At 36.9% G+C, this 15,300-nt stretch overlaps 1 protein-coding gene across 19 annotated transcripts in view; it reads left to right on the top strand.

Moving 5' to 3' along the window:
- DLG2 (discs large MAGUK scaffold protein 2) overlaps nt 1–15,300 on the top strand; it is a 1,981,735-nt gene that overhangs the window by 1,331,854 nt on the left and 634,581 nt on the right. For all 19 annotated transcript variants that reach the window (XM_041730223.1, XM_041730222.1, XM_041730221.1 and 16 more), the window contains one exon: nt 35–85. In XM_041730223.1, the coding sequence (XP_041586157.1) occupies nt 35–85 (51 nt within the window). The remainder of the gene's footprint in view (nt 1–34; nt 86–15,300) is intronic.

The raw sequence follows: 15,300 nt of genomic DNA, 5'->3' as shown, positions 1-15,300 counted from the left end.
TATGTATTTAATCATTCTTTTTTCCTATTTACAGGTCAATGGGACAGAAATTGAATATGAGTTTGAAGAAATTACACTGGAAAGGGTAAGAAAAATCCAATAATCCAAAGCCTCAATCTTGCATTTGACATTCTGCATCCTAATGCATTATTTTGTGAGATCACACAATTGTGTGTTTTACCTTCGAAGTTTCCAACAGGTTTCAAAATAAAAATATTAATGAAATGTTTGCAATGGAGGTTACAGAGACAAACCAAATTATCAGAATATCCCATGTGTAAATTGCATTGCCAAGATTTGGAGAGATGAATGAGAGAGAAATATTCAATGAGCTAGTATAGCACTTTTTCCTATTATTTTCATTATTAATGTTTTGTGATACAGTTTTAGATACATTACAAAATATTTTCAATTATATAATATTATTGCTATCTCGTGACTACCATTATCATGCATGCATTTTTAATTTAAAAAAACTAATTGATGGGAGATCCCTGGGTGACTCAGCGGTTTAGCACCTGCCTTCAGCCCAGGGCGTGATCCTGGGGACCTGGGATTGAGTCCTGCATCAGGCTCCCTGCATGGAGCCTGCTTCTCCCTCTACCCATGTCTTTGCCTCTCTCTCTCTTTCCGTGTCTCTCATTAATAAGTAAATAAAATCTTAAAAAAAAAAGTGATGCATTTTAAAGCCACCCCTTTGGAGAAAAGCACAGCAATCCTGCAGTTCTCTGCAAATATGTTATTAGGGACTTGGCAAGGCTTTGAAAATTAGCAAAATTCTGTGTAACAACCTGAATCTATAAAGGTATTTTAGAAAACAGCAAGAGAAAGGCCAAAAACCACCTAGAAAAAAATATGACCAAAACAGGACATTCATCAAAAAAGAAAAGGCCAATAACATATGAAAACTTGTTCATTAATAAACAAAGAAAACAATGATCCTAAATGGTTTTTGTGTGTCCAGTTGGCAATATCAAAAAGGAAGGTTAATATTCACTGCTATGGAGTGACCCTAGAAATTGTTATAACCACAAAAAAGCAAATTGGAAAAATGAATCAAAAGCTTTAAAATGGGCATAGTTTTTTTGACTCAAATTATACTTACAAAATATACAAAGACATAAAGAATGTTCATATTAGTATTGTTTATAATAATGAAAACTGAAAAGGACAAGTGTTTAATAAGACATTATTATATGTCCAAATAATAGAAAATTATACTGAATTATATTATAGTGGTATTTTTAGGAATATTTAAATATAAAATGGAAGGCCTAATGAGGTTATCTTATTAAATTAAAAACATAAATTTTATAATGGTATGTAAATACAACCCCATAAGTACCAGAATGCATAATTTGCATTCGTAAATATATACATAAAGCCTGAAAGGATATACACCAAAATGTTAACACTTGTTATTTTTTATAATTTTTAGTTTCTTCTTTTTGTTTGCTAAACATTCATCTTTTTGCTAAACATTCCATAATAAACACGTAATCCATTTATAATAAGAAAGAAAAGTGTAAGTATTTTTCTAAGCTATATCATCAAGTATGAATTCAGACTCTAGACCTGAACTTAAATTTATATTCCTTTTAAGTTTACTGATTATTCACTTTCCTGAGTTAGAAATTTTTCATTCTCAACCTAATTTTTATTGAGCATGAGTGGTTTTAAAAGGAAATTTACATTAAAAGCTAAGTGTTTGACAGATGTGTTCTTTAAAACTTCCATTATGAACTTTGGTTAAATTTTAATGGCATGCTAAATGGAGAAAAAATGAAGCTTATGGAAAATTAGCCCAAATGAAAAAAGAGAACACATTTCTCCTACTAAATCAGTAATCTTTTCTTTAGGACTGGCATATATAATTTGCGGAGTACAGTGGGAAATGAAGATGCAAGGCCCTTGCTTAAAATTGGCTAAAAATCAAAAAGATGGCAAGAACTGGGCATTAAATGCCACGTGACCCTTCTTAAATGTATGACCCTGTTTGGCTGCGCTGATCTCACAGTCAGGAAGCCAACCCTTCTCTCCCCACCCCCCACCATCTTAACATGACACCATGTTGTTACCCTGGTTTTATAGGTCAGAAGATTGAAGCTCACTTTGGTGTGAGGTAGAACATATGGTGGGAGTGAAACAACTGTGTGTTCTAGGCTGTGTTCTGATGCTCCCTTGCTTCAAGATCTGGCAAGTCATCTCACCTCCTGCCCTCAGGTTCTCAGTCACACTCTGAAACTTACCACTGCCCTGAACTACACCCGTCCCCAAACATCCATCGCCTATTATCTTTGCTGAACACCACCTCTTCTATGTTCTTATCATTTATTCTAGTATTCCCCCTCAAAAATTTGTCCAACTCCCATTGGGACCTTGAATCACTGACTTTACCATTCCCCTCCCATTTTCACCTTTCTTATGCCCCACCCCTCCCCCATCCACCATACTCCACAGTCTCCCTCTCATAGGCTTTCAACATTTCTTCTCCTCACTTCCTTTCCGTGCTCATCCAGCAAAGCCTCAGCCCTCCAAGTCACCACTGGGCAATTGAATGGATTTAGAGAAGCCCTCATTCATCTCACTTTAAATTTATAGCTATTGATTTCGAATGAACCTTCAAAACATCCTTCCAATTCTTATATATTTCTTTAGAAAAATCATTTTCTCATTCTCTGGAACAACAGATTCACAACTTATTTGCTCTCCTCAAATCTCAAATACCGCCCCCCCCCTTCATCCTCATTTTCAGCTCTTGATCTCTCTTCCTGTGTCCTTGAGAAAAATCCAAGCAGTCATAGGAAGACCACCTCACTTTCCTACCTCCAAGTCTGCCAGTGTGATCTCCCTTTACAGGGGAAGAATGTTCCCTGCTCCTTTGTGAGGCCAGCCCTTCACTTGTGACCTTCACTTGTGACCTGCACTCTGTAACCTCTTGTCCATTTAAGGACTCTGCTTCTGCAGTTTTCTCCTCTCTGTCTCTCCTACAAAATCAGTCTCTCTCTCTCTTCTCTCTCTCTCTCTCTCTCTCTCTCTCTCTTTTTCTCCTGGATAAATTTAATGCAGACATGATATAATATCTCTCATTAAAAAAGAAAAAAGTCCTCTAGCAATGCAGTAATATAGGACAAAACAAAACAAAATGTCATTTGCCTCAATGTTCCCCTCCTGTTATTGTTTCATAATTCTATTTTTCTTTACCAAAAATCTAGAGAAGTTGTCTATTTTCAATCATCCCACTTTACTACTTCATTTTCTTATTTTAACCTAGTTCATGTTTTCATCCCCTCAGTAGTCCTAAAATCATCTTCATTAAAGTCTTGACCAGTTCCATTTGCTAAATCCAAGCATCAGTTCTCCATTCTAACTTCTCAGTAGCATTTGATGCAGCTATCACTGGCTCCTTCCTTCAAGATGATAATACCTTGCCTTGCAGAACAGACTGTTTCTCCTGTTTATTCATGAGAATAAATGAATTCTGGTACCTGGTACCGTGTCTTGGTCTCCTTGCTGGCTCCTCCTCTAAATGTTGGAGCATTCCAGAAACCCAATGCACAGACCTCTTCTCAGTCTCTCCTCATTCCCTAGTGATCTCATCCAGACCTATGGTTTTAAATACCAACCACCAGCTGACAATTCTCAAATCTAAATTATGACCTCTCTTCTGCATTCCAGATGTATGCAACTAACTGTCCAGTTGGCCTCTCTGCTGAATATCAAGAGGGTCTTCTAAACTTAATATGTTACTAACAGAATTCATGATTTCCCTGTACGCCCTACCCTCAGGGCAAAAGCTGCTTCTACCCTAATATTCCTCATCTTAGCTAATTGGTTCTATCATTTTCCTTATTATTCAGGCCCCCCAAAAAAACTCCTCTAGGAGTCTCACTTAATTGCTCTTTTTCCCTTGACATCCAGAGCAAGTCCTACCAGTGCGACCATGAAAATATATTTCAGAATCAATCAAATTTTATCACCGACTCTGCTGAATTCTAGTCCAAACTAATATCATTCCCGTGCCTGTACTACTGTAGTAGTTTCCACTTTTGCCCACTGCTAAAAGTAGCCAGAGTAATCTTTTCCAAAATATAAACCAAATTATACCACTTTTATTCTTAAAACCTTCCAGGAGGCAATAATTACACTCATTATCATCACCTATAAGACCTTATACGGTCTGACCCCTGCTTCTCTGACATTATGTCCTAACCACCAACTACTAGAACATTTCGCACATACTTTCTTGTCATTCCTCCAAAAAGACAGGCTTTCCCTACCTCAGAGTCTTCTTATATGCTATTCTATTTCCTGCAATAATCTCCCCTTGGATCTTTAAATGGCTTGCTCTTTTCATCATTTAAATATCTGCTCAAATGTCTCAGAAAAGTCTCCCTTGTGCGCCCCTATTTAAATTAGTACCAGCATCCCCATTACACTTTCTTTTTCCGCTTTCATAGCTTTATTACTTTTTTAATTGCACTTACCAGTATCTGAAATTTATATTATGAATTTATTTGTTGCTCATTTTGTTAATATCTGCCTCCTTCTCTAAATATATCCTATATGTAAATATATAGTCACATCTGTATCCAATTTTCCTAGAACATTGTCTGGAAAATATTGTATACTCAGTGAATATTTGGTATATGAATGAATTATGCCATTGCTCTACCACTGCAAATCCAGTGAGGTAGAGACACATGGCCTGCATCTGAATCTTGCCTTTATCACTTCTGGTTGGGTTGTTTGGGCTGAATACTTAACCTTTCTGTGCTTCAATTTCCACACTTGAAAATGAGGTGAAAATATTTATAATTATCTCCTAGGGTCTTTGTGATGATTAAATGAGTTAATATAAAGGTTCAGGACAGCATGCATCGTTGTTATTCTTAACTTTTCCTTTGTCCTAACATAGCAATTCTCTTAAGTGATATTTATTAGGATCATGAAGGAAGCTTATTAAAAACATGGCCTCCCAGTCTCAATGATCTAACAAGTCTCATTAATCTAACAAGAACTTGTCTCATATCAGTTTTTTTTTTCCCGTTACTTTGTTCAGTGTTAGACATCCAATGATGAAGTTATGGTTCTAGTTATGTGCTCTTACAAATTCCACTTTTTCTATATTTAATCTCTATAACATTTAATTTAATAATAAACTAATCACATTCATTTAGTAACACCTTTATGAAGTGGGTATTGCCAACTCCATTTTACATATTAGGACATTGAGGCTCAGAAATTAAATAACTTAGGTATCAGCAAGGGATGGAACTAGGATTCAGCCCCATGCCCAGCAGATACTAGAACCTAAAGTCATTGCCACTGAGTTAGATTGTCCTCAAAATTAAGTTCAAATGTCATTTCCTCCAAGAATCTTTTCTTGATTTTAACTCTTGGGCAAGGTCCCCTTTATAAATTGACCTAAGCAGAGAACTTCTCACACTAAGTGATGAATAAAATATATCTTTTCCACTGACCTATGAATTCCTTGACAGGGGGATTTTTATTATAGTTTTCCTTATATTACCATGATGACATAGAAAAGAAAAGGCAATGAACAATTTTACAACAAATTGATGACTCCTCCCCTACAGCAGCATTGCTTAGTGCCTTGGCCACTTGCCACACATAGTGAATTCCACACATGTCTAATGTACAGTTATTTTCCAAGCAAAGTCCTGGGCATAGTCCTTGTTTCCTAGAATTTTACAGTATGGTAGAAAACATAGAGAAGTAAATAGGCAAAAATCACGAAGAATAACAGAGTCTGTATATACCTGGCTCAGAATGAAGTATTCCACTGAAACTTTATACCTGAGCTGGCATAGGAAAGATGAGAGGGAGCAAGTCATGGGAAAGGGAGTGGAAGAAGAAGGCCTCTCAGGGAACAGCAGATGCAAATGTTCAAGGACTCATGGAAAAATAACATGCTCAAGGAACTGCAAGTCCAGAATGACTGCACCTCCAGCTGAGGTAGGGCTCAGAGGGAGAGGCTAGGTTAGAGTGTTGGGAGAAGGCTGGAGAATATAGGTGCCTTAGGTAACATAGAGAAGAGTTTAAATTTTATCCCAATTTTATCCCAAAGGGAATGGAGACCTTTTGAATAATTTTAAATAGAAAAGTAACATAATTGGGGCACCTGGGTGGCTCAGTCAGTTAAGTGACTCTTGATTTCAGTTCAGGTCACTATCTCGGGGTTGTGAGGCCCAAAAGAACAGAGGGCTGTGGCGAGATTGGGGGGTGGGCAGAGGAGGGAGTGGGAAGGAGGGACTGTGCACTCAGTGGGGAGTCTACTGCTCTCTGTCTCCCCTCTGGCTCACACACACTCTCTCTCTCTCTCACATAAATAAATCTTTAAAAAAGTAATATAATCATGTATGTGCTTTAAAAAGATTACTTTGGCTGTGATACTGTATATACATTTCATAGGATTCAGGAGATAATGCAGGTATGCCATTTAAGACATGTAATTTAGTGGCTAAATTCTGCCAATGGTGATGAAGAAGGAGACTATTCAAAATATGTTAAGAATGTTAGAAGAACAGATTCTAATGTTCTGTAAGATGAGAAAGTGCCAGAAAGAGCAGAAAAATCAAAGATACCTAGATTATAATCCAACAAATTCCTTTCATTAACACGGCCTGGGTCTTTCAGCAAAGGCCACCTGTGATATTTCAAATCTTTCTGTCACTGTGGGCTCTGATGACATTAACAAAGGTAGCTAAGTATAAAGTCTATGCCTCTGGGTTATTTATCCATTATTCATGCATGAAATTAATAGGTTAGGTACCTCCAGTATGACTTCTATCAAGAGAAGCTAGTTTACCCAGCATGGATAATAGATTCATCATGGCTTTATAACCCTAACCATCATGCATGACTACAATTTAGCAGAGATATTGAAGTGACTATATGACTATCTGCCACCTCCTCTGACCCCTGTCCCCAGCCTCCAAAAAAAAAAAAAATTGGACTACTTTCCTGACAGCTGCAGAATGTATGATCATGTGATACTACTTGAATGTTCTATCTGATGAGTTAGTGATATTCTTTTGATGTTAAAAAACAACAACAACAACAAAAAGCCCTCAAGGATCTGAGCTATCTTCCCAAATATAAGCAATTTGTAGGGCAGAGGAAAGTGACTGATTTATTACACCTTCCAAATTCCTATAGATGGACCAAGTTTTGGGTATAAGGTGGGTAACATGGGGATTTTGAAAATAGTATTTGTGAACTGCCAGGTAAGAAGTGACCCATTAAAGTTGTCTGATGGACTTTCCAGATTTATCAAGGTAAATCACTGAATGTCTGAAAGACTTAGGTCACATGTGTTTATCTCAAATGTGTTTTTCATCTTCATGAAAATTCCTAAATTCAAGTGGAATTAAGGGTATATTACTTCAAATCACGTAGAAGTCTTGGATTTCTAAATTTCTGATTTTTTTTTTCTTCAGCTATTTTCATTTACTAATTTAATAGGAATAGGAGTAAAAAGCCAAGTCCCAATGACATTTGCTGAGGTTTCAGCTTTTATATGGTCAGCTCTAATACAGTCTTATTCCAGTCTAATTAAATAATTTTTAATAGTCGGTACATTTCTTAAATGAATTCCAAATTTTATGTATGCTTAATTATCGGTGTATGTTTTAAGTGTGTTTGAAATAATATATACACATGTATATTTGTATGTGCATGGAAAGCACTTAAACATAAGTGTGTATTTAGATATAAATAAAAATATTTACTTAATATGTATGAATTTAGATCTGACTTTTGTTGGCATTGTGGGAAGTATCACAAGATTTGTGGAACAAGAGTAGGTTTCTAGAAGCAGTGGAAAGCAGCAGTCTTTGAACTTAGACCTTATTTTGAATCCAGGATCAGCCACTTCCTGTGTGACCTTGAGCAAGTTACTGAACCTATTAAAGCCTCATTAGTTTTCTCCCTAATGAATGAGATACTAATATCTATCAGCATTATTGTGAAAAGTAGAAATAATATATGTAGAATGCATAAAAGTTCAGTGTTCCACATTGGATGTTCAATGTGATTAGCTCCTACAAAGTGTATACACACACCTCATTTCTTTTTTTTTTTTAAGGTGTCACTACTTCAGGCTATGATTCTGACTCTAAATCAAGTAGCAAATGCAGGCTTCCTCTTTCCCCTGTGTGTATGTGACTATATTTGTGGTAAATGATAAGCTGCTTAAATGATCCCAAAAATGTTCATATATCCAATTATCAGTGTATTCTTTAAGCACATTGAGTGTATAAATAGAGTCTGCTCTTGAGTTTGTAAATATAACCTCCTTTGGAATAAGAGAGTGATATTTGTAGCTCTCTCCTTTGTTAGCTAACAAGAATTTAGTTTCAGGCTAGACAAGCAGTTGCAGTGTATTCTTTTGTTTTCAATAGCTTCAGGCTATGATATTTGCTCCAGTTGCCTAACAGGTCCATAAACCCTTGTATTCTAATAGCTCCTACTTCTAGTCTCTACATATGATAATCATATGAGCATTCCCTTTGGGGAATGGCTCCTCTCCCCATTCTAACCATGTTGTTCTGTGGACAGCTGCCAGTCGTGGCACCCATCCCACAGGTGATTGGTCTAGAGCTACTAATTGGAATTACCTGGTAAGCAAGTAAAAAGTAATACTACTACCTGAGCCTGGCCCTATGCCAAATGAGGAAGAACCTTGGGAGGGCGGAGCATGGGGAATCTTTATTTTGGAAACATTCTTAGTGATTTGATGCACAGTTTAAGAGATGACACCTGAGCCAAACTGAGCCAATAAAAGTGCTCCTCGGGATTTTTCCCACTAAAGTGTGGGGAATGGAGAGGTGCCACATACAATCATGTAGCAAAACTGTGAGATAGGTGGCAGAGGAGTGGCTGAGCTGGGCATCTCCTACTGTGTGGAATTAGCTCATCTGAGAAAAGAAGGCTTCTGGCAGAGAAAGCCAGAGACAGAAAATGAGAAAGGGATGAAGGGAAGGGGGGAGGATGAGAGAGAGAAGAGGGAGAGGGGATAAAAGAGAGAAGAGGGGAAAGAGAGAAAATTGGAAACATCCAGTTCCCATGTTAAGTCTGTCCTAAAAGCAACCAGATACCACTCCCTAGCTAATGGCTACTTGAGTCTTCCCTTAAATTCTTCTTAGCCAAACTTGTTCATATCAGGCATCCACATTTAACTGATCCATATTGTGCATCCACAACATTTGCACTTACACAAATGTATCTTGGTGTTGTGGTGTAGCTATCACTGTGCTGAAGTTACTGTGTAGGCCATGCTGCCATAGCCTTTTCTCAGAATAAATGTTGCCTTGCTTAGATTGTCTTGCTTAGATTGTCTTTACCTTTCCTAAATTCTAGTCTTGTCTCTCACCACTAAGGTAAGGTCATAAAGCAAAGCTCTCCACTAGAATAGTGTTGGCAGGTTGCAGTAAACCTTAATACCCCAAAGTTTACACATACCATCTCCTTTAAAGATGTGTTCCAAGTCCCCGAAATAAAAGTAATAAAAAAAAAAAAAAGTGGCAGGTATAGAGAATGGCCGGTGACAGGTCTATCAATTTAGGTCTCTACTGTCAAGAAACTTTTCTGATTTGGGAACCGGCCAGCTTTGCACATGTGGAAAGCAGTTTGCAGCATTAACTACTGGACTCAAATTTCAGGGGGAAAAAAAAAAAAACGACTGCTAGAAATATAGTTTACAGACATTTGAGGGATCGTTAATCTAACTTTTCTTAAAATGTAAGCACCAAAGGCTCAGGATTGAGGAGCTCCTGGTAAACATACCTCAAAGGGCATCATTTAGATGAATCGGCACAAAGTACTTTTAGCTGAAATTCAGCTGCTCACTCCAGCCATCTCCATTTTTCTTTATAAGCTTCAGGCTGAATTATCTCCCTTCTTTCACCTCACAAACCCTCTGTTACCAGCATATTAACAAGTGCTCTCTTCTAGTTCATTAGTCTGGCCTCCATGCCATCACATCATCTAAACTGGCCAATATATTCTCTTTTGTGAACCATCTGTTATACTATTATTACCCCTATCTTTCTTTGATGTAGCCCCTGATTATTACAAGCACATTTAATGCTAGTGTAGTGGAGCTTCTAAACCTAACATCTTTTAAACAAAATGCCCAATAGAAAGACTTACACAGAAATGATAAAACTCTACCATTTCTGAGTTGAGTTTTACAAGCAGAGTAGATATATTTCTGTGACTTGTACCAAGATACAGATGGTTAAGAAAGCTTGGCAAGGAGAACTGTCACTCAAGGGTGCCCTGACTGTTGAGGATTACCTTGAGGGTAGTGGAAAGTAAAGACCCAAAGAGCAACAATACAAGTCCCCAGAAATCTGACATGGGTCACAAAATAGTAGATCTTGAGAAATGGTAAAAAGTGGGTATTTTGCTACTTGCATCTGAACAAACTCTTACTGATGTAGCTAAGGCAGCAGCAAATGTAGTTTCAGTAGCTCAACTGTCAGGCTGGCAGTGAATGTAACCTGTCATTTGCAGTGCTTCTCTTGCAGTCACTTCAGCCATCTTCAGAAAGATCCCATAGTTCTATGTCCTTACACAGGGATAGACAACCGCCTGTACCTGCAGTAGTCATTTTTTCCTCACAAGTAACTGCCACAACATCCATTGCCTCTCTCTGAGTTGTCCCTTCCAGTCTGTCAGTTTCTGCTATACCTTTCCAATCTTGGTTGGACATTTGTTGGTTATCTACTCATTTTGTTCTGATATCATTCGTTTTAGTTCTGATATCTACCTTGGTCACATAACCCAGGTGATTTGACCAGAGCTAAGGTGACTCTTAACTCCAAGGGTAATTTCTTACTGATTTAGGGCAGTTAGCATATCTTACTGCCCTGGCCTCCATCAGGTGGTGGGTATGCAAACCAATCCAGTACAATCTAAGGGAATCCTATGACTTTTAGTTAGGATTCTGGGACAGAAACCACCCTTCCGTAGGCATGAAGTGAAGAACTCTATATAGCTTAGATAGTGGTATGGAGCCATTTATGGCAATAAGAAGATTCCAGCTTTAGAATGAAGGAGGATTTTAAATGACAGATTAGATAAATGGGGTAAAGATCAGTCTTAGCAATATCTTGAGACCTTTACTCAAACTACTTTGGAAGCAGCCCTTCTGCTTTCAACTTTCCTCTTTACCTCCCCCTGCAATGAAAACCGGCTTTAACAGGGAGAAAGAAAAAGAAAAAATACAGGAGAAGAAACAAAAACACTAGTAATACCTCAAAATAAAGATACATAGTAGAAAAACTGAAAGTTATTTCAAGAATTTAAGAAATGGTTATAACTGGTGGCTTTAAAAAGTATATATTTTATCCACTTAGTTTAATGAGCTTGACACATTTTTAAACTTACACATAATCTATCCTTTGGAGCAATGGAATGCATGTATTATGAAAATGGTCATAGGCATCGGAACCTCTGTGATGTATTATCTAGTTTTAAAGTTTACAATGCTCAGTTTATTATAGACTCTGCATAAATAAAACAACACAGATATAGTCATTAAGAAGAATGTCGCCTTGGACTTAATTCAGGATCACCAGTCAGGCATTATTGATCCTAAAATTCTCTTCCCTTCCTTACTGTTTTTACCTGACAAGCTCTTCTTAAAAACCCAGCTCATGTATTACCTCCTCTGAACAGCTTTGTCAAATTCTCAGTTATAGTTAGCTTATCCATCCTCTTTATCACCTCAGGGCTTTCTCATTGTCATCTGTGTTCATATTGTATCTACCTTCTATATAAATTTCAGGATCCTCAAAGGCTAAAATGTTTCTCGGTTTAATCTTTTTTATTTGGAATTTTATATTAACTAGTAGCTCACTATTAAATCACTGGAAGAATTATTTAGTCTTCTGACAAAAGATACTGGATAAGGATCATTTTTTTTAACTCCTGATTGTGTGCATGTATATATATATATTTATATACACACACATATATATGATACACAAACACATGTATAAATTTTATATAAATCTTATACATTATATACTTTATAATATAAATATTCATATACTTCTTCCATGTGTTTATGTGTGTCTGTAGATAGATAGTATCTTCTTTGTAAGCTGGGGCCAATGCTCAGTGCTGTTTCTAGTGGTGGTAGCAGTAGCTGCTACAATAAGTGTATCAGTCTCTATCACCTATTAAAGTTTGGACCTTATATGCTAATCTATTGTGGTTATGGCATCTCTTAACAATTAGGCCATTACATAAGTTGTAGAGCTTCTATTTTACAATTGGCAGACAGTGGTTCAAGGAAGTTAAGAGATTTGTCCATGATCACAAAACTGGCATATGGCAAAACTGGTTGCTATTTCCTCAATGACTATGTGGTACCGCTGCATAGCATGAAAAATATGAAAGACTTTGTGAAGTACAACATTTATTCTCTGACCAGCAGTCAGAGAGTCTGAATATATTCAGACTGCCTTTAAGGCTTATACATTTATCAAAAGGAAACATTCAGCCTAAGGCAAAATATCTTAGGTTAGCTCTGAAAGGCTGAAAGCAGCTTCAAAAGAAAGACAAAGACAAAACAAAAGACAGAATCAGTGAATTGAGATGCATTTATTTTTCTTTGGGATTATATCTTAATATTTGAGAAATAAGCCAGGCTCATCTCTCCACCACCCTCCCACCCCCCCCCCCCACCCTGCATCTGCTTAAACTGCTCAAAACTTGGTAATGTAACCCAATTCTGGAGAAAAACAACAACAAAAATGACATCACATCTTGCATATTTACCATTCTTCTAATTTAAAAAAAAAGGGAACCCAGTTTAAGCAGTGCTCCAATTGTGTCTTTGAAATGTTCCTCAGGAAAATATACCCATGTTTTCTAAAGCAAAAATTGGTGAGATTGTAAATTCCACTATCCAGGCAGTGTTATTGTTTCATTACTTAATATAATGTATATATTATAATGTGTTCAATGCATATATTATAATATTATGAATATATTATATCATATTCTCATATCAGTTCATTATTTTCAAACTATTTTTCAGAGATTTCATCCTTCAAACTGCTCTGTGAAATAGGAAAAGAAAACATGACACTCCTCATTTTGCAAATGAGGAAACAAAGGCTCAGAACGTGTTTTCATGGGTTCCTCAAGGTCACTCAATACAGAGCAAAAGCCAGTCTAAAATTCATATCTCTAACTTCCAGCCTCATTCCTTTTCCTCTATCTCTTGCTGTTTTACTTTTGGTTTTGTTTTAATACCAAAGAATCACACTCTTCTTCAGGTAAAACAAACTCAAAATATTAAAATATGGGTCACCAATTTCTCAAACTAAGCTGAAATCAAAAGAAAACTCTCTCATACCAAATTAGATTTTAAATCACCACAAATTATTTAAACTCACATTTTTAAAAGCAACAATCATACACATCAAGGCTCTTTAGAAGCATTTCTACAAGCCAAGTTTTTATCTTGCACCTCCAGTAAGAGGGAACCCTTCAAACTTCAAAATTTGAGTATTACTCTATGAAAGACGTTTTTTACATTGATTTGAATTATCTGGTAGTAATTCCTACCAAACTATTTTACCAGTAAAGCAAAGTGTTCCAAGTGTGGATTTTATGGCCATTTAGCCTGATCAAATTGTGGTTTTAATACCTACCAAGTTGGTGACTATGAACAAGTCAATCCAGCTGTGCCTCACTATGCTCATCTGTAAACTAGGGGTGACAATAGTTCCTGCCTTAGACAGTTATTATGCAGACTACATGAGTTCGTACTAAAAGTACTTGAAACAGTGTCTGTCCCAAATGCGTACTCTACAGGAGCTAGTCATTATTATTACTGGTCTAGTTGCTCTTCATTTGATGGGCCTTTAATGATTTCAAAAAGAAATCAAAGTTCACTTTCTCCCTTGAGACTTTTCTCCTGCAGAATTACCACTATTCTCCTATTCATTTAATTATTCCTCACATGGCTGCCTTCCTTCGGTAGTGCTCCTAAGGATTATTACTTTTCCTGCTAAAATGTTCTCTCTTTCCACAGATATGCATCAACTGCCCACTGTGGTGCCGGAGCCATGCTTTGTTCACTCCATGGTCATTAACCGGTCACCTCTTCTGTGGCCAGTGTATTAGATATTGTCGATAGGTGGTGAACGAGATAGCTTCTGCCTTCAGAGAGCTTAGTAGTAGTAGTAGTAGTAGTAGTAGTAGTAGTATTCATTACTATTAGTATTAGTAGGGAGACAGATATGCTGAATAAGTCATTACTTCAGGGAGGTCTGCGATCATAGAGCATTAATCAGGCTTCTCATCTTCTTGTTCAGTGTAACTATTCCATGACATAAACATGAAAAAAAGAAAAAGACTCTCATACTCATTTTGCTATGGTAAAATGAAAACCTGGACTTTTACATCAACCACTTATTAAAATGAATGTTTCTTAATCTATGGTATGTTCCTCTGTGTCTGCATTCAATGATAAAATATGCAGGTGACAAAATATTTTGTGAGGGCTATTTATTACTGCTTCAGAATTAAACTCATGTCAGTGTTATTTAACTACCTTCTCTTCCAGCATGTTACTTTAGGGACAAGCTGTCTTTAGCCTGGGCTATTTTGACAGAAACTGTGACACATGCTTTTCAGAGTGGTCTATCACGTTTCACAATGCCTGCAAGGATGTTCTTAGGTGAACTGACCAAATCCTTTGCCAACACTTGAGAATATATTTGAAATGCAATATTCTCCTTGCCCTGGGCAACCTATGCATCACTCAGACCTGTCTGTTCTGAATAAGAAGGAGATTTTTTTTTCCCCAAATATATAGGAAAACATTAAGGACATCTGAACTTTGTGATTAAATTCATTAAGTGTGTTACCTTATGTAATCCTCCTTGCTAGAACTCTCTGAATTATCATACTCTCTTGCAAACTGAGGCACTGAGTGATAAATTGACATACCCAAGGTCGCACAGCTAGAAAGTGGTGGATCAGAAATCTGAACTGAAATTAGTTTACATCTAAAATTTCACAAAGAACCACTTGCTCTATAGTTTCAGTATCTCTCTTTCCACTCATTGTCAAGGCTGACTGTGTTGTTTCACGTAGCATGGGGATTTTCCCTTTGGAAAGCTTGGCATTTGAACAGCTGATATAAGGATTCTAGCCTCTGGTTCCCAAAGGGATGTTTCTCAACTTGGGCATAGAGTCTCCATTTGTGCTCAGTGGGGAACAAAGAGTGATGACATTAAATGAAGGCAG

Source organism: Vulpes lagopus, chromosome 15 (assembly GCF_018345385.1).
Source record: "Vulpes lagopus strain Blue_001 chromosome 15, ASM1834538v1, whole genome shotgun sequence".
Lineage (NCBI taxonomy): Eukaryota > Metazoa > Chordata > Mammalia > Carnivora > Canidae > Vulpes > Vulpes lagopus.
Note: the sequence above shows the minus strand (reverse complement) of the source record. Positions and strands in the feature narration are given on the sequence as shown.